Raw genomic sequence first — 20,299 nt, forward strand, 5'->3', positions numbered from 1 at the left:
TATGAGAGCAGATATTCCTCCTCTTGTTTCTAGTTTAAAGGAAATGTTTATTTTAAATTTGACTTGTTGCTATGATGTTAACTATAGGTTTTCTGTAGGTACTCTTTATCAGGTTAAGGAAGTTTTCTTCTATTACTAGTTTATTATGTGCTCCTTATCATGATTAGAAGTTGAATTTAACTGAAGCTTTTCTGCATCTATTGCTAAGAACATGTATCTCTTCTAATATGTAAACGCAGAAAATTGTATATATACATTTGTCTAATACTGATGCTGCATTCCTAGAATAAGGCCAGTTAACCCAGAACTTTTTACCTGGAGAGTCAGAAGAGGTTCAATGATATCAGAGTAGAAACTCTGCTTAAAACTGACTAAGCTGTACAAGGCTAGCCCTACTCGTTCACCTCAAGACCCTATCTCCTCTATGGCATTGTTGCTGACTCATCCACAACTGCTCTGAGCTCTTAGAGCATTTACTATGGATGATGTTCATCTGACACTTGCCATGTGCTATTCTGTACCTGTCCTGTCTCCCAACTAGAATACAAGTCCCACAAAGAGTAGCAACTAGAAAGCTTACAACAAATGCTTGCCTAAAAAGCTTAAACTTATTCTTGTGGATATGGTGGTAAAACATGAGTTGGATAATAATGCAGCATCCTTAGAAAATGAGACTCCTGGACATGAGTTTTCTAGAGAGCTGCACTTTAATCCACTAATACTCACTAAAACTTAAAAATCATTCTAAACTGTATTTCACACTTAACTGCTTTGTGAGTGTTCTGGCCATGCTTTATATATTTCTTGATTTTAAGCATAAGTGAACTTTTTTGTTGTTGAGTACAGTTAATCATTAGGAATATCAGTTATAATAATGCTAAAGATACAGCTGTGGACACATAATGTGTGGAATGCAGAACCTCAGCCATGGCCCTGAATGAGTCTTTAACAGGGAAGGAAAAGAAAAAAAAAAGCTGGCATTTTCCCCCTTTGGCACTGACCTCTAGTTAACTCTCAGCAGCCAATTCACGTTTCCTCCTCCACTCTCCTACTCTCTCCACCCTCTCTTACCCCAGAATTACACAATGCAGAACTCTAGGATACATTTTTAGCAGTGATACTGTGAAAAGTTACCATTTCTCCAGATTACAACAACCTTCCAGCTTGTTTTTCCATTGTGGACTCTCTTCTCTGTACCTACTACTGACTGACCTCATCACTGCTCCTAATCTCTAGGGAGAACAAATATGGTGTAGCTAACAGCACAGACTCTGGGACCAGGCTGCCTGGATTCAAACTCCAGTTCGACATTTACAGGTGCAAGTCCCACTACAAGTCACTTAACCTCATTATTCCTCAGTTTCCTCATTCATATAATGAGAATAAACATATCTCTACCTCATAATATTGTTATGAGAATTAAATGAATTAATATGTATAAAGTGCTTAGAACATGGCCTAGCACATAGTAAGCATTATATCTGGAGTGTTAAAAAAAGAAAAATGGATAAAATACCACTCTCTTAACTCTCTCTCTTAAAAATACTCCAGTATTTTTCATTTTGTGTTGTGGTTGTGTTGGTGGCGGTCATGGTATTCTTTTGTGGGAGGGGCAGTGCAGACATCACTCACTAACTGATCCTCTACTCATCCCACCTGTCAGCGCTTGTTTCAGACCTGGAAGGGAAGGGGGATGGGGAGTGTCAACGCTATTCATTCACTGTTCCGTTAGCCAGGCTAAAATGAGCACAGGTATACTAACACACCATTGTAAAGCAATTATACTCCAATAAAGATGTTAAGAAAAAAAAATGAGCACAAGTGAAGAAAATGCGGCTGTTTATTTAATCAGCATAACAGGAATCTAGGGACATGTATGACTGCTGTTTTCAAATATTTGCAGGGCTGGGATGGAGAACAGATAGCACTGGAAATTCTATGGAATAGCTACAGGCTCCCCATCACTGAGCATGTTTAAGCAGGGGACTGGTGACCAGGTGTCAAGGATGCTGTAAGAATTTTTAAACTTAGCATCAGATAACCTTTAAGATTCCTTCTACCTGTAAAATCTTGGCAATGCTAACGTGAAGCATCAAGATGTTACAGTCTAGGTGTGAGTCACACATCCAACGAGCTCCTGAAGGCACAGAATTCTGCACTCCCCACAGTGCGTAGCACATCACAACAGATCTAGGTGAGGAATTCCAGCCCGGAGGCTGCGTAAACTAGGCTCACAGTAACAGAAACTTCTCTAAAGCTACGCGCATCAATTAGCTGATTCCAGACTTCTGTTGGGACCAATAAATTCAATAAAGCATACATTCCCAAATGGGATTTGGCAAAAAGATGTGTAGCCGAATTAACTGTCAGACGGTCCTTCACCTCACCCTTCCGAGGCCGGACAAAAGCCAACTGAAGTGAGCAGACAGGTTAAGGGGAAGGGGCCGGGTGGCCCGGAGTGAACGGGCGACTGGCGAGCCGACTCACACTCCGGGCAAAGGGACAAAGGCCTAGGGGAGAGGAGAGCACGCTGGACTTGGAGGCCGGCAGCAACGCCCCAGCCAGACTGGCCACAGTCCGGGTTTGGACTGGAGGTGCAAAGGTGTGCGGGCAGTGGGTTAAAGAGCGGCAGCGAGGAAGGCCCCTCAGCTCCAGTGGAGCCCCCGCGGGGGTCCCCTCTGCCCCCGGGGAGCTGGCCTCGGGGAGCCGGGGGCCACCGGAGCCGCAGCCCCGAGGAGGGTCCTGTGGGGAGGCAGGGCGGCGCACCTGCGGCCGGCACTCAGGTCCGCACGGGGCTCCCCGCCCCACAGCCTCCGCTGCTGCTCAGCCCACTTAACCCCGCAGCCAGATTTCGGATGGTCCCGACTCCCGCCGCCTCAACCAAGGCCAGTCCTCAAGCCCCAGAGAGGCGGTCCGACACTGACGCCGGAGTCCTGGCGCGGAATGTGGAGCAGCGGCTGCCTCCCGCCCGGCCCAGCCCCTGCCGCGAGAGCGACCGCCGCCATCGCGGGCCGCGGCCGGAGGGAGACGTAGGGGCCGCGCGCGCGCGCCGCTTTACCTGAGAAACCAGCGGGAGCAGCGTCTGCTCCACCGAGCGAGTTTTGATCTCGAGTCCGGAGTCGAAGGCGAGGCCAAACGGGCCGGAGCCGTGCACTGCCCCGGCGGCGGCACCGCCGGCCGGGCCCGGAGAGGCGGCCATGGCCCTCAGCCCGTCGCGGAGCCCGGACGCCGCGCCGCTGCGGACCCGCCGCCCGCCAGCCTGCCTGCGCTCCGCAGCTGGGATGCACCCGCGCCGCCCGAAGCCCCGCCCCCGGCACGGCCTCGCCCACTCTCCGCCTCCACGCGCCCCAGTGTGGAGTCCCCCCTGCAGCCCCACCCCCTAACCCGGGCCCCGCCCCTTCTGTCCTCTGTCCCCAATCCCCATCCTGTCTCTCTCAGATCATTCCTTAGTGAGTTGCACACACGTCTCAACCCCTTCTAGAACAGAGAAACAAGATACCTGAGGGCCTCCCACGGCCACGTGGCCTCTTACCAGGGCAAAGACATCCATGCCCAGCGAAGCTTCCCGTGCTCCCCAGAAGTGACTCGTCCTAACTCCGAATTCCCCACGATTACTGGAAGCTGCGCTGGGATTGAAACTAACTGGTAGACCGGGACCAGAGTCAAGCCTGTAGGGAAGGGCTTCTACCGTAAGACGGGAATTCTACAGGTTATAGTCTTTCTGGAGCTTCTCGGGAAGGTCCCATTTCCCCCTTCCACCCTGCTCTTTTCCTAACCGTATCTTTCTCACAATTTCAGCTGGACTGAAGATGAAACTTTTGATAATGCAATCGTTTAAGGAGTATCTGGGTACTTGGCAAGAAAACAGTGATTTGGGTATCTTCAGGCTACTGTTCAGAATTACTCTTCAAAAGGAAATTAAATAGAACACATGGAAAAATCACCTCTGCTCAACACTATTACTATTTAAAACTACTTTTCAAAATTACTTTTCCCCTCGTGCCTAGCGCAGAGGCACGAGGGGAAAAGTTTCTCAACAGCTGTTCAGTAACTGAAGATCATTAGTGTGTATCTCTGACCAAACTCACTTAACGGTAAGGCTAAGAATCAAGGAGCCCCTGTGTGATGGAGATGGGAGGGAGAACTGGACACCTGTGACCCTGAAGTTTCCAGAAGCAAACCCAGAGGAAGCTGACAGAAGCACACACCCTGTGAAAGGGTCCTAGGCTTATGCAACAGACTGAGAAGCATGAAGAAATATTTTGTGAACTAGCATATTTGCCAATAAGAAACTATCAAGAGTAGAAAACAATCTGAATCTGAGGCTGGCTAGTCCACCCCTTACACCTTTGCCAGGATCATTTTCTCCATCTATAATGTCAGATTGATGAGCTGAATACTACACCAGCTCGAGGTGTCAGAAAGCTCTTTCCCAAGCACTGTTGAGATGTGTTTCAAGATACCTCCACTTGGGGTTCAGCTCCATCTGCTACTGCTGCGTAGATTATCTTTGCTATTGAATATAGCCATACCTTAGGTTTGTTTTCTTCATTCAAAACATGGGGTTCTTTTATCCAACTTTCTTTTCATTTGAGTCTCACTCCCCAGCCACCCTCCTCATCACTTCCTTATCTACCACAAAGTCACCTTCCCCTGGGCTCTGAGGGCTCCAGCCTTAGCCTTGGACCCTTTCACCTCTTTAAGGTGCTCAGCACCCACTCCACAGGTACATCTTCCCTTATGTAAGTTGCCCATATTTCATAAAAATTCAGTGTCGGCACTGGTGTCAAAGAAAAGGCAAGATATAAGGCCTAAGAGATGGATGTATTCGTGAAAGTTTGACTTCACTGAAGACCAAATTTCTCAACAGAAATGAGACTAAGTTTACCACCTGATTCATTCAACACATAGTAATTTTATTTCAAAATATAAATATTTTACATTTACAAAGATGTTACATCAGTCGGTTGTCAAAGCAAGTTAAAGCTAAGAAACGGAGTTTGTGAGAATAAAGATGTATTGTTGTATTTGAATAATCTTTTTTTACTTTCAAACCTCTACTTTGCCTGAGAATGCAAAGATGATACATTTTCCATAAGTTACATAAGCAATTAAAACTATATATCCAATCTTGGTTTCAAAATCAAATGGTATTTGAAATACACTCCAATCACCTAGACAAGTGGCACTGCAAAGCACAAAAGAAGGGTTTTCTTTGGGATAACTACAGTTGTAGTTACACTTTCTTGGTCACTGCCATAAAAAATAGTATTTGATAAGAAGCCAAAATGATGTTTAAGATCTGCTTCCATACCTTTCATAGTAAAATATAAAGCTAGAAGAAAAAGTAAGAAACCAGGTGTGGAGTAAAGAATTCTGGACTTGGAGTCAGAAGCTCTGCAACTGAATTCTGGCTCCATCATTTTGTGGTATAAACTTAAGGGAAAAATCACAAAAACCTTTCTGAGCCTCCAGTGCCTCATCTGATAATACTTACACTTGCCTGTCTCACAGGGTTGTTATGAAAGCATTCTGAAAACTATAAAGTGCCACACAAAAAAGCATTATTAAAATGTAATATCAATATATCACCACTATATTTGCACACCAATTGATCTTTGAAAAACTTTCAAAACTAAAACACAAATACTGATTCTACACACCATAGGTAGAAAAGAATCTCTATTCTTGATGTATAGCTCTGAATGGCAAATACGTTTTCTTTCTGGTATCTCACTAAACTTTGAGATATATTACGGTTTACATGGTGGATGTACCATTCAGAATTCCATTAGGGATGTCTTCTAAAAGACCTGTAAACTTTTATTTGAGAGCCATGTTTCCCAAAGGACACGGAGTCCTTTGAGCTGCTCTGAGAAAAGGAGGATGGGGCGCAGTTTAAGGTCAAATAAGTCTCGTAAACACAGTCTTTGTCCCCTTATAACTTCACAATATATACGAGCACATTAAAAACTCTTCGAAGTCCGACAGAAAGGAAACAAACTCAGCATTCCTCAATTTTAACTGACCTTGGAGTCCCCACCCCCCCACCTCATATACACTTTTGTTCTCTTGTAACATCTAATAACATCCCTTGCAACTACTGCTATAAGGAACACATTTTTCCAAAAGCTACTCAACTACAAGAGAAAGGGAAGGGAAGTAGAACAATGGGCTGAGAGAAAAAAGAACTTACTCTGCTCTGAATTGTTACTGACTGGCTCTGTGTTAGAAAAGACACTTTAACCTGTGGATTTGTTTCCTTCTCTAGAAAATGACAGGATCACCTAATTAGATAAGGCTCATCTGGCACAGAATTTCTATGACTCCAGGATGCAGGCAGAACATCTTGATTTATAATTCTCTTGATAATTTTTGAACTACTAAAAAAATTAACTGTTCAGTGGTTTCACATAGCATTCATATTTTTTGCAGATCCTCAATAAGTTAATGAAATGAACATATTTTAATGGCAAAATGGGTAAAGACAAGAAATACATAAAAAACAAAGAAATACTTGTTCTTGGCGGGAACTAGCATTTGGAAGTATGTTGCCAGAGGCTATAGTTCTACTGCGAAATGCCTCGTCATACTTTTGTAAGGATCTTGGAAGACCCTTAGAGGAGACTGCAGGGGTTTTCCTATAAACCTTGAGGTTGAAAGCTCTGGATAACTCACCTAAAATTACTTTGCTCTAATCTAACCCCTCATAGCCTGAATTTCTGAGCTTTTCTTGCTCAGTAGTGACACATCCTGAAGCTCTAAATACAACCAAAGTGGGAACTAGGGGTACTAGCAAGTCCTGATGGGTCACAATGGGTTCTTGTTAAGACCAAGGTTAGCCAGAGGACCTCATCTGCAAGCCCTTTAATGGAATAAACTGCTATTTCCAAAGCTACTTAGTTTGTTTAAATAACACTTCTTGGGTATCAAGAGTCAATTTGCACCAGTCTCAGAAGTCAAGGGAAAACTCTGCCAGCTAACCACCTCTAATGGCAATGGGTGTTAAGAATCCTTGCAAACTTAAGAATAAATAAAACTGGTATCTAAGGCAGTCTGGCAGAGATCACTTCCAGAAAACAGAGAGTGTGATAGGAATTTTGGAACTGAAGCTGAACTTACATGACATGGAGTTTATGCTGAAAATCCCGTGCCTCCTTCTCGGAAAAGAGAGGAACATACTGTGTGGGGAGATCTTATCCCCTCCATTCAGTTTACAATTGAGTAGTGAATGTGACCTTCAAACTCATCTTTAATAAAGCTATAAAATGCAGGACATTGTGATAGGATTTCTGTACTATGTTTTTACTGAAGCTACTTCTACTTCATCAATGCATTATCTGTTCCTAGGGAAACTTCTTCTTTCTGGGTCAAATCCTGAGAATCACCTTTGAGACTTGAGCTTGAAACTCCTACTTTTTCATATCATTCGATCTCAATGCCTTACGAAGATCCGTAAAACCTCCTCACTGTATCTGAGGGGGCATGTTCTGTTTTTGAGGGTTCCAGGAAGACCTCCCCCAGCTGCAGGGACTTCAAGTCCTTAGGCTGTTGCTGGAGTACTGGGGCAATTCAAGTTTCCTGACAGGACTGGGGAGTACTCTGGGGCACCTCTGCTCCTGATACTTCAGGGTGATACTACATCATTACTAATTTTGGCAGCTCTAAACTATTCTCTTAGGGCTCAGAGTACCCCACTAAGCAGATGGTATTCACACTAATAATTATGACCAGCAAGAGCCATATATTACCTCAAATTTATATTTTGGCAATATCACTTTACAGAGCTTAAGCACTTTGGAAGAACATAATTTGTATATGCACACTAACTCACTGTGCATAATATTTGCCTCTCATAAATATGTGCTCATCACAGCTGTAAACTTACCAGTATACCATTAACAAAAACAAACCTGATTTCTTTCTTCATACTTTTAATGCAAAGTTCTTAATTTTAGCAATACACATGGTCTGGCTACGATTTAAGGTGAGAGAAGGCCTTCTTGTGAGTTATCCCCTACAGCACCCTGTACAGTGTCTGGCATAGAACCTAGAGTCTGGCAAACTCTCAAGCAATGTTTTACTGAATGAATGACTGAACAAGTGATTAAAGAAAAGAATGAGTTACTTAGTGCCAAACGTAACACTTGGTGGAATACCAGATTGTAATTGTTGAAGGATTTACAGGAAATATATGAGATCTGTACAGTCTGCTCTACAGACAGAGACCACATGGTAGCCTCTTTCCTAGATGGAGTTTTTCTGAAGTAATATTAGAATAAATTTAAAGTAATTATCATTAACTATGCTTCTTAATGAGACGATGTTTTAGAAAAATATGATTTCTACTTTTCAATGTTTTCCAAAAATGAAATCTTCGTTACTTAAGAACTCTTTCTCCTCCATACTCCTTTGGGGGCAGAGCAAGAGCCTGACGATTGTTTTACACAGCGGAAAGGGCATAAGGTAAGAGCTGGGTTCTAGTCCCAGCTCTGTCATTAACCCTAGGACAAGTCTATGTGATAGAACAGGACACCTATTCTACCTCATAGCACTGGAAAAATTGTGTAAGATATTAAAAGAAACACTGCGATATAGCAGAGTTGGCAGACTGTGGAGTCAGAAAGATCTGCGGTCAAATTTTACTAAACTTCATGACTTTTGAGTTGGTCACTTTTCTGAACCTTACCTTCCCCATCTGTGTGAAACTGTTGCAGAATAATGCAAAGCTATATGAAAGCTGATGTGAAGTGCTTGTGAAATAATATGTGCAAAAAGACTTTGTCAAATGTAGAGCACTATGCTGGTTATTGTGGTATCTGAGATATTTCAAAAGTCATAATTTAATTCAACAAGCATTCATCTAGAGTCTATGTGCAAGGCACTGTGCTAAGTGATGGGAAAATACTACACAGATATAAAATTTTACTGCTAATAAGTAACTAATTGGTCAAATTCCAAATAGTGAAACAGGGATACTTTTAATGAATCAGAGCACTGCTGCCCCTGAGATTTTTTTCTTAAAACATTTGGAAAGAAAAACATTACAACATGAATTCTATCATACTGTTACCATTAATAGCAGCTTAATAAGTATTTAATTTCAATGTGGTCAGCCAAGTTTTAAAAATTTGGCAATACAGCAGTAGGGGATGGAGGGAGAAGGGGAGGAAGAGCTTCGGTCTCTCTGAGGTCTCCTATGGTTGTAACATACAACTAACTGAACGTCAAATAAGCCACCTGCCCTTACACTGAAGATTTGCTCTTCCTTACAGAGAGGACCATACACTGTGGAAGAAGGGAGAAGACTCATTTTTCCTGCTCAAGCAACTACATTCTCAAAAGTGAAAGCCCTCTTCATGGAAAAGTGACTGTCACAGAAAAGTTTAAGGACAGATTTCTTAAAACAGGAGAAAACTACACTGTATACAGCAGGTAGTTTAGGACTCTTTAAAAAACTTTATAAATACATATTATAATATATATAACCAAAGTGGGAAAATTTCAAGCCATGGTACCAGTTTATAAACTGAAACTTTTCAAGCCATCTTAGCAACAGTTAAGTGAGTAAACCACATTTCTGAGCTCCAAAGCTGTGCTTTAAAATGCAAAGCACAGCAAGTCCTCTCTTGTCCGGGCATTCTGTATGGAAGGCTAGGAGGCTTCTGCTTCTTTTCCTGGGCTCTGTTTGCCAGGCACAGCTGAAAGGATAGGAGGCCACAGCTGAGCTAAACTCACAGTCAAGGTTGAATTTCCTAGAGAAATCACTGCGGTTTAGAAACCAAGTCAGTCTACTGAAGGCTTCAGATCTTCAGAAATGTCACGGAAAGTCCTTTAAGAAAAAAGACAGAATGATTAGTTTTGCTTTCAGAAAAGGGGAAAAAATAAAACCATAGAGAAGGGAGGGAGGGAGGGAGGGAGGGAGGAAAGAAAAATGGCATCTAACCAGTAATTCATTGCCACAGAATATCTTATTTTTATAATTTGAGAGCCTTGATGAGGTTATGTAGTCACTATTTTTTTCCTGATATTTTCACTGAGTACTGTTTCAAAGTCTGATAGCTGGGCTGCCCTGGTGGCGCAGTGGTTGAGAATCTGCCTGCCAATGCAGGGGACACGGGTTCGAGCCCTGGTCTGGGAAGATCCCACATGCCGCGGAGCGACTAGGCCCGTGAGCCACAACTACTGAGCCTGCGGGTCTGGAGCCTGTGCTCCGCAAAAAGAGAGGCTGCAATAGTAAGAGGCCCGCGCACCGCGATGAAGAGTGGCCCCTGCTCGCCGCAACTAGAGAAAGCCCTTGCACAGAAACGAAGACCCAACACAGCCAAAAATAAATAAATAAATTAATTAATTAATTTAAAAATACATATATTTTTATTTATACCTGGAGAAAAATTCCCCCAAACTAAGATTTATACAGACACAAATGTTTTATATATACATTAATATCCATCTATCTCTACATCCATCAAATCAGGGTTTCTCAACAGCAGCACTGTTGACCATTTTGTGCATTGTAAGATGTTTAGCAGCATCCCTGCCTCCACCTACTACAGCTGTGATGCTGAACATGTCTCTAGACATTGCCAAACGCCCCCTGAGGGGAGCAAAATCACACCGTCCTCCCAGAACCATTGCTCTAGATAGCTATCTACCCATTTATTTATATATCTATTTTTCACAGTCTCACCTAAATTTTTGTTTTTACATTTGTGTACAGGCAAAGCTGGCTACAAGTTGCCTCAGACTATATGAATTTCAAGTAGCACTTAATTCTGGGAAGCCCTGGAAAATCTTTAAAACCAATAGCCAAAAACGTGTCAATATTTCAAAGCATTTTCCGACACCCAAAACGGTTTGTAAACTCATTCTTTGATATCTTTTCAAATTTCTAAGATACCTGCAAATTTGAATCTCTAAGTCTTCAATTCCCCTAAATTATGAATGAAAATTTCTGCCTCAGGGCAAACATGCATGAAATAAGATTAAGACTGTGGTTCGCCTGGCCACTGCTTTCTGTTGACAAGTAAGCTTAGCTGTGACCTTGAAATTCATACCTGCTATTCAATTCCGCCTCCAGGCCAAGAAAGTCTCCAGAAGGACTCAGAAGAAAGAAGACAAAGTGAAGCAAGCTAAGAAAACAGTTGCTAAGTGTTTTCCATCTCAACAGTGTATTTTCTCTAGATGTTTAAGGTGGTGACGGTGGGGGGCATGTGTGTGTAAAACCCTATAGAAGTAACACTGATCTTAACTGAACCTCAATTATCTCCTGGAAAACAAACTCCATAAGCTAGAGACAGAAATAATTTCTTTCTGGCCTCATCAAAAGGCACAGCACTAACTAATCTGCAGGGCTCATAAATCTGTAACTATCTAGATTAGGAAGAAAAAAAGGAATAAATATTGCATTGACAGTATTTCCTTCTTTCTTTAATTTTTTTTTTTGGCCTCGACACGCAGCTTTCGGGATCTTAATTCGCCAACCAGGGATTGAACCCAGGCCCTCGGCAGTGAACGTGACGAGTCGTAACCACTGGACTGCCAGGGAATTTCCTTAACAGTATTTCTAAAAATGGCAAATGTCCTACCTAAACCATCTAAATACAGTATTCTTTCCCAAATGATAAGGATTATTATGCTCCTTTGAACCATAGTGGTAGAATTTCTCAAGAACAAGCAGTGCAGAATGGGGCCACATGAGACTGGGGGGGACAGAGGACTGCTGTTAACATTTTATAGTTCCTTTAAGAGCAATGGAGATTGTGCGGTGTGATTTCTCATTTACAATCTCTTTGCTCCTTGGAAATACTTTGGGATCTGCTTCCCCTAAAGTTTCAATGAGATTTTAAAAAATCCATTTATGTGAATGTTTAAATCTTTTCTGATTTAACAACTCAAGAGCTGTTGACTCCCAGCCTCCCAGAGAAGCAGAGTAAATTGTGGATGTTGAACTTACTTTTGTTGGCTCAGGATAGCAAGTGTGTATTTCCTAAACCCTCACCCGCACATCTTGTGACAGAGCACATGTCATCACTATTATGTACATTCCTTCCCTTCCAAAAATGTGGAATAAAGTTCTAAGGCTGGAGTTTACCATGGCCCCTCCTCTTTTTATCAGCCTCACAGTTATACTGCAAAAATCTTTTAATCTGTTCTGCTCTTGGTTTCACTAATCTATTAATTCATCAAATTTTCATTGAGCACTTTCTATTTGCCAAACACCATGCCAGGAATAGTAACACAGCTGTAAACGAGTTAGACATAGTTCCTACCTTCAGAAAGCTTACCAATTAGTGGAAAGACAAACACACATTTATATAATAGGTATTAAGTTGCAATAGGATAAGTGGAAGATGCTATGGGAACACATAGCAGGGACATCTTATCTAGTCTAGAGAGTTCTAGTAATGCTTCTCCAAAGAAGAGTACTTTAAGTAAAGGTTATGATACTGGACTTGGTTAGGAAGGGGGTAGTATTCTTTACAGAGGGGAAAACATGTGCAAAGATCTCACTGACTCCAGGAAACTAAACAAGTTCAATATGGCTAGAAAAGAAAATGTAAGGCAGGCAACAGAGAGAGATGAGTCTGCTGAGGTAGACAGAAGGCACAAAAAGTCTGATGGGCCAATTTAAAGTTTCAACTTCATCCTGAAGGCCATGGGAAGCCACCATGGGAATCTTAAGCAGCAGAGGCATTTAACAGTTATGCTCCAGAAAAACCAGAGAACAAGATGGGAGGGAAGTAAGACTAGAGGCAGGGACCAGTGAAGAGGATGCTGAAGAAATCCTGGCATTGGGTCAACACCATTGGGAAGACAGAGGAATGCACAGATTCAGGAAAGTTTTTAAGTGACAGTGTCAAAGGAGAAGCAACCACCAAGGGAAGGGGAGTAGAGTACAGCTCCCTTCCCATCTCCAGTTCTCTTTTTCCCCTCATTATCCTAAACTGGCATGATGGGGAGTACACTCCAACTGAAATCCTTAAGGTTAATGTAAAGATCTGGAGGAGTGGTGACTGGTTTTTGGAGAACATCTTCATATCTTATTTTGCAAAGACAAAAATAACTTCTTGCTCTATAAAAAGTAGGATGTGTTACACCGTAGCTTAACTGCCAAATACTGATCTTTCTTGACTTAGGATGGTATTACGTCCCAATAAACCCACTGTAAGTTGAAAATATCCTAAGTCAAAAAGCATTTAATACACTGAACCTACGAAACATCATAGCTTAGCCAAGCCTACCTTAAACTTACATTAGCCTACAGTTGGGCAAAATCATCTAACACAGAGCCAGTTTTATACTAAAGTGTTGAATCTCATGTAATTTATTGAATGCTGTACTGAAAGTGAAGAACAGAACGGCTGTCTGGGTACTGCACGGCTGTAGGCCTATCAGTTGTTTCTCTACCTGATCGAGGGGCTGACTAGGAGCTGCGTCTGCCGCTGCCCAGCATCATGGGAGAGTATCGTACCGCATATCACTAGCCCAGGAAAAAACCAACATTCAAAATTTAAGTACAGTTTCTACTGAATGTGTATCACTTTCACACCATCACAAAGTTGAAAAAATCATAAGTTAAACCTTCTTAAGTTGGGGACCATTTGTAATTTCTTTTATGAAAAGATACTGAACTTTGCTTGAACTTTGGGTATTAAATCATGAAAGATAATCACAGTCAGGTTAAGATAATGCTTCTAAAAACAGAAATGAGTTACTAATTACTCTATCCTAGAAAAAGATAAAGCTGAGTTCCTAAAGGGCCACATTCCAGCTGTCACCTCCGGTCATAACAAGGTATGACAGAGGGCAAAGGAAAACTTGAATACAGAGAACAGCATTCCCACAGGAGTTCCTGCGACATGCCCTTACTTTCTCCTTACAGGTTTTTCTGAGCTTTAATATTCAGAGATTGCTGCTCAGTTTTTGGTAGGAGTGAAATAAGTACATCAAATCAAGTCTGATTATCCTGTCCAAAAATCAAGAAAGTACTTGAAAATGTGTGACTGCAGGGTGTTTTGATCCTTCCCCACACCTCCCAAACAGCCCCAGTGTTAACAGAGAACAGGGGAAGCAATAGGTTCTGATGATTGAATCAAGGCCAAAATAGTTGGGAGCCCAAAGTTGTGCTGTGTCTGCGACATTCACCCTTGTGAAATAGTGCAACCACCACGATCAACAGTGAGAAGCAGAGAAAAGGGGTCCACCCTCCTTCATCTTTCCTTACGTGGACATTCATCCATCTGAAGATACATGGCAGTACACAGAAATACCCGTGCAAATGGGTCTTCTCAGCCACCAGCGCCTGCATCTGCAATTAGAAGGTATATCTGCCTAATGGAATGAACAATCCACCCTCCATTATCACAATGTAACAACATGAGAGTTCCTAAGACAAGTCGAACCCTTCCACAGCTCATGCCTCTGTAGAGACTATTCCCTCACAGCCCATTCATTCCTTCAACTAGGAAGAGAGCACTTCCCAAGGTTGACAGGTGCTGTGGATACACCAGTAACTAACACGGACATGACCCCGCAGTAACAGCAACCACAGTCAAGCGGGGAAAGACAAAGAATCAAGTGTATAAGTGAAAGTCGTACGAGAAAGGAAAGGTACAAGGTGCTATCTGTAAGAGCATTAAACTAGCAGAAGGACGTAACCTAATCTGGAGGGTAGGGAAAGCTTCTCCCATGAACTGACATTTGAGTTGCGATCTGAAGAATGATTAGGAGTTAACTAGGCAAGGAAAGATGGGGGAGGGGGAGAGTGTCCAGACAGAGAAAGCAGCGTGCTTGACTTCCTAGAGTTTGAATGGAGCTGGTGTCACTTGAGGCCCTGACACAAAGCCAATGCGGCTGCAGCTAAGACAGGGGAAAATGTTTCAGAATTCGTGAAGCAGGCACAGGTAGACCACGTAGGGCCTTGGAAGGATTTTGATCTTCCTTGTAAGAACAATGGGAGGCCAGTTTTGGTAAGCACGACCAGATATGCCTCCATTCTGAAAAGAAAACATCCGCTGCGGTATGGAAAAGGGACTGGAGGACAGCAAGAGTGGACACCGAGAGACCGGCTGGGAGGCTGAGACGCCTGCAGCAGTCCAGGTGAGAAACCTACCAGATGGGCCCAGGGCAGGTGGAACTGGAGAAAAAGGGGAAAGGACAGATTTGAGATAAAACTGAGAGGACTTGGTAAAGATGGTTACTGAGGAGATGGAAAGTCATAAGGATGACCACACACTGGCACATATAATTAGAGGGTAACATCTACTGAGGAAGGAAACACAGGAGAATGTTTTTTCTTGCGGGGGAGGTGGGGGTGGGGGGAGATGATTAAGGAAAAGAAAGATCTTTAGTTGAAACACACCAGCTCACCTGCTTATTACTATGTGACTAGAGGCAAGTTAACCTCTCTAAGCCTCTATTTCTTCATTTATAAAATATGGAAAACAATCTTTCCTAACCTCACATGAAAACATTGGACAGATTAAGTAAAATAAGACAATGCAGGTAAAGTTTTATCACAGAACTTAGCATGCTGAGTCCCAATAAATGTCAGTGGTGGTTGTTTGTTACTATTTAAGAGGTCATTTAGACTTTCCACTAGAAAATGCTGTGTTGAACACATAGTTCCTTCAGGCTTTCTCAAAACCCCATTAGAATGCCAGTAAAAAGTGTTTTTTTAAAGGCATAAACCTACCTGAAAAAAGAGGAGAAAAAAGAGAACATAAGAGGTTAAGAGCAACAAATTTTTAGAAGATGGAAAGCAGATGAACAACTGCTATGACCCACCATAACCTAAAAAACTGAATCCTAAGCCAGGAGTTATTCAGCAAAATTGCCCATAAGGCTCAGGAATTGGTGATATCAAGTAACTTTGGAAGTGGGGTTGAAGGTGGGACTAAACACAGAAGGGCTGCTTTAAAGTGTGCTTAAAAAGCAGTAAGACTAAGCTGTCAAACTCTGAGCAGGAGATTAAAAGATCTTTCTCTGAGGAATTTAGCAGCCCGAAAGGGAAACCAAAAAGCACTGACATCAAGGGTTGCACAAGACAATGGTCCTGGCAGATTATATTATGGTAACACACATAATAACCAACCCACAGATCCTGAGTAGTTCACTCTTAACATAAGCCAGTAGTCAAAAATATCCGATACCTGCTATTGTGATTATGTTGTGTTAGTATGGTGAAGGTGAAGGGATATTACAGATGTAATCAAGGTCCCTAAGCAATTGACTTTAATCAAAATGGCAATATGTTCAGTGGGCTAGGTCTAATCAGGTGAGCCCTTTACAAAAGGGTCTTAGCAGTCAGAGACAGAAGTCAGAAAAATACTCTCCTGCTGGCCTTGAAGAAGCAAGCATCATGTTATGAAATGCTTATGGAAAGGGGCAGCCTCTAGAAGCTACAAGCCTCAGTTCTACAACTGCAAGCAAAGGAATTCTGCCAACAACAGGCAAGCTTGGAAGAGGGTTCCAATCTGCAGATGAAATCCCAGCCCAAGCTTACACCTTGACCATAGCCTTGGCAGATCCTAAGCAGAAGACCCAGCTGAATTATGCCTATACTCCTGACTCATGGACTTTAATATAAATGTATGTTGTTTTAAGCCACTAAGTTAGTGGAAATTTGTTATGTATCATAGAAAAGTAACACAGACCTATATGCCAAAAAAGGTAAATTTTATTTATACAAATAATACCTCAATAAACCAGACTCCCCAAAAATATGATAGCAGAAATGGAGACCTCTAAGAAGGTGTTAGAAGATAAAGTTGGAGAAATCACCCAGAAAATGGGAGCCCAAAAGACAGAACCAGAAGAACATCAGAGAAAAGGTTAAAAAATGATATGAACACTGTATGAGGGTCAGCACCAAAATAAAAGTAGTTTTGAAAGGGAGAGAAGGAAATCATTAATAAAATAACTGAAGAAAAATTTCAGAAGCACAGAACATAAATTTCCAGTTTTAAAGGTCACAAAGGCACTTGATACAAGTGCCAATTGGAACAACAACAACAAAATAGATTAAAAACAACAAAAAAGAAGATCCTATAGGTTTTCAAACAGTTAAATTACAAAGAATCAGGAACCAGAAAGGCTTCAGAATTTTAACAACCGTGAAAGCTAGAAAACAATGAAGAAATAAAGTTCTAAAGGGAAAAAATTTTAAACATAGAATTCTCTACCCAGGCAAACTACTGAGTAAGTATGATTTTAGAAGAAGCCTTTTCAGACATGTATCATCCCCCAAATTTACCTCCCATGCATTTTTTCCCAAAAATCTACAGGAGGATGTGCTCCAACAAAAAGCAGGAATAAATCAAGAAAGAAAACAATATTGGGAAATCATATGCGACATAAGTATTACAACAGAGGGAAGAGCTGAGGGAATCCCCAGGGTGACAGCTGTACAACTCTGCTGGAGCAGATCAGAACAATCCAGGAGCGACTTCTTCAGGAAGATAACACTTACAGCAAACCAGATGCAACAGAGCATGCTGAGTGAGAGGAGAGGTAAATACCTGGTGCAAGCCTGGCATTGGACTAATTATAAGTTCACAGAAAACAAAGCAAATAAAAAACAGTACCTTTATAACACAAAGGAAAGCAAAATGTTGTGTAGGTAAGGAACTATAGACAATATACAAGAAGGCTTAAATATGAATGTAATTTACAGAGCCATAATAATGTAAACACTGAACACTGATCTAACCAATATCACAGTTTAGTAATATCGGGCGGATGGTTAGTAAAAGAGATAATTTCTCACTTTCCAAGTGGGAAGTAAACAGTGCCAATACATAAAAAAATCAAGAAATAAACACAATTTCAAGATATGGAGGTAAACATCAAATAGAGTCGAAAGTGGTTCCTCTTAGAGGGGAAAGGAAGCGGCAGGGAAAAGGCAAAGGACTGCTATTTTTCACAAGCTTTATAGAAATTTTTGACTCTTTTAAACTATATACATCCATAACTTCGAAGGAAAAAGATTACAGCTATATCGGTCGTTACATTATTTTTTCAAACCCCAATAGCACTTAATTAACAACATTCTGCCTTCAGAAGGGGACCAGGGGAAAGGGGTCACTTGCCTCTAGAAGGATTCATATTAGCTTCTTTTGTTTCACCTTAGAAACTAACTCTTGCTCTACCAACCTGGAATCATCAAAAGTCTTTTTCTAAAATAACAGCAAAATATTGATCAACCAATTTTCTTTTTACTTCGTGTTTCGTGAGCCCAAGGAATATGGTATCCACTCAGCAAATGCTCTCTACTGCTTTCAAGTAACTGTCCACTGACTTCTCAGGAACCCAGTACCTGCCTTTAAGAGCAAAGGCAGGAAAGGATATCATAGTGTAACCACCCCCAAACTGGTGACGTCTATGTTAAAACCTCTAAGTACCTCTCTTTTCATTCTTCTTCAGGAAACTGATATTTCACTGCCATCAAATAAGTGCCTAGAATTAACTAAGATGGCCCTTTGACCAACTACCTCTAACTCAGAAACGTTATTCTACTTGTTTTGGGTTAAAGGACTATGTCTTTCTTCACAAAATACAACACTTAAAATGAAATAAGCAGAACATTTTAGAAGAATTTTAAATAAAAATATAGTTTCACTAAATACATTTTCAGAATCAATTTGTTAATGACTCCTTAATTACACTAGAATATGCAACAAAAAAATTCTTTTCCAACTGAAAATAAAAAGGGCAATGCCGTATAGTCTCTGGAAAGTTAAAATCCTGTATTCTGCGACTTAGTTTTTCATTAAAAGTCCTTCTTACTTTTCTGTTGTTAAAATGTAATTTCTGGTACAGCCACACAGAAAAACTGTTTTGCAAGTATCCACTGAAGTTAAACCAGATGTAGTCCCCGCCATTCCTCTGCTGGTATATATTCACCTGAAGTAAGTACTCATGTTCACCAAAAGCCATGTACCAGAAAGTTCATAGCAGCCTGATTCATAACAGTCCTAAACTGGACACTACCCAAATGTCCATCAATACTACAATGAATAAATAAATTGTGGTATATTCACACATTGGAATACTGCAGTATATAAATAAATATATATAAATTAAATAGTATATAAATAAACCTACAGAAAAATTGAAAGAGTAGTACAATTAACAGCCACATGTCCTTCATCTAGATTCACCAGTTGCAAACATTTTGCTACAGTCACTTTCTCCCTCTCAGTTTGACATCTCATCCCTAAAGGATATTCTGCTACATAACCAAAGTATCACTGTCAGACCTAAGAAATTTAACATCAATATAATATTATTTCATATATGGTCCATAATCAATTTCTCTAACTGCTTCAAAAATGTTCTTTATAGATTCTCTCCATTCCCCAATCCAGGATCCTGTCACGGGCCCATGCACTGCATTTGGTTGTCCTATTTCCTAAGTCTCCGTCAATCTAGTATACCACTGTCTCAAAATGGTCTTTTAAAATTTATTTATTTTTGGTTTTTCATGACATTAACAATTCTGACCCAATCGGGGTTTTTTTTTGTTTGTTTGTTTATTTATTTTTGGCTGTGTTGGGTCTTCGTTTCTGTGCGAGGGCTTTCTCTAGTTGCAGCAAGTGGGGGCCACTCTTCATCATGGTGCACGGGCCTCTCACTATCGTGACCTCTCTTGTTGCGGAGCACAGGCTCCAGACGCGCAGGCTCAGTAGTTGTGGCTCATGGGCCTAGCTGCTCCGCGGCATGTGGGATCTTCCCAGACCAGGGTTCGAACCCGTGTCCCCTGCATTAGCAGGCAGATTCTCAACCACTGCACCACCAGGGAAGCCCCCAATCGGTTTTTAAATGTTCCTGATATGTGAAACCCAAAAGTCTACACACAAATGATTTCTATTTACTTAGTGTCTTCAATCTTTAGTAGAGCAGAGGAACTGAAATACTCTGTATCCTAACAGACTGTATGCAGGTGAAAAATAATGAGACAGGTTAGTTCAATTTCATACACAGTTTATGATCATTCTGCTGTAACTCACCGCTGAGTCTGAACAGGCCATGGGGTCTGGTTTGGTGTGGGTACTGAATTCGTGGGGCTCATTAACATAGCACTATAGATATTGGAAGCGACCACAAGTATGCAGAGAAGTATGGGCCCAATGATTGCTCCTTCCAGGCCCAGGTAGTATGCTCCACCAGCCACTGCCAAGCCTGTCAAGTAAGGATGGCCACCTCTGGAATAAAGAGCACACAGATTACTCATGACTTTTAACAAACATAAACCTTGGAGTAAGTCGGAAATACATTCTCTAACACAATGTTCATT

The 20,299-nt window shown here is 41.5% G+C and overlaps 2 protein-coding genes across 5 annotated transcripts in view; both read right to left on the reverse strand.

The window, feature by feature from the left end:
• The window catches only part of CTNNAL1 (catenin alpha like 1), a 59,146-nt gene extending 55,859 nt beyond the window's left edge, over nucleotides 1–3,287 (reverse strand). For both annotated transcript variants that reach the window (XM_057549238.1, XM_057549237.1), the window contains exon 1: nucleotides 3,059–3,287. In XM_057549238.1, the coding sequence (XP_057405221.1) occupies nucleotides 3,059–3,199 (141 nt within the window). In that variant the 5' untranslated portion in view covers nucleotides 3,200–3,287. The remainder of the gene's footprint in view (nucleotides 1–3,058) is intronic.
• A 1,608-nt stretch (nucleotides 3,288–4,895) lies between these two features.
• The window catches only part of TMEM245 (transmembrane protein 245), a 103,618-nt gene continuing 88,214 nt past the window's right edge, over nucleotides 4,896–20,299 (reverse strand). For all 3 annotated transcript variants that reach the window (XM_057548631.1, XM_007178240.2, XM_007178239.2), the window contains 2 exons: nucleotides 20,013–20,207; nucleotides 4,896–9,832 (listed from right to left, as the gene is read on the reverse strand). In XM_057548631.1, the coding sequence (XP_057404614.1) occupies nucleotides 9,787–9,832; nucleotides 20,013–20,207 (241 nt within the window). In that variant the 3' untranslated portion in view covers nucleotides 4,896–9,786. The remainder of the gene's footprint in view (nucleotides 9,833–20,012; nucleotides 20,208–20,299) is intronic.

The sequence above is a fragment of the Balaenoptera acutorostrata genome, chromosome 6, assembly GCF_949987535.1.
Source record: "Balaenoptera acutorostrata chromosome 6, mBalAcu1.1, whole genome shotgun sequence".
Taxonomy (NCBI): Eukaryota; Metazoa; Chordata; class Mammalia; order Artiodactyla; family Balaenopteridae; genus Balaenoptera; species Balaenoptera acutorostrata.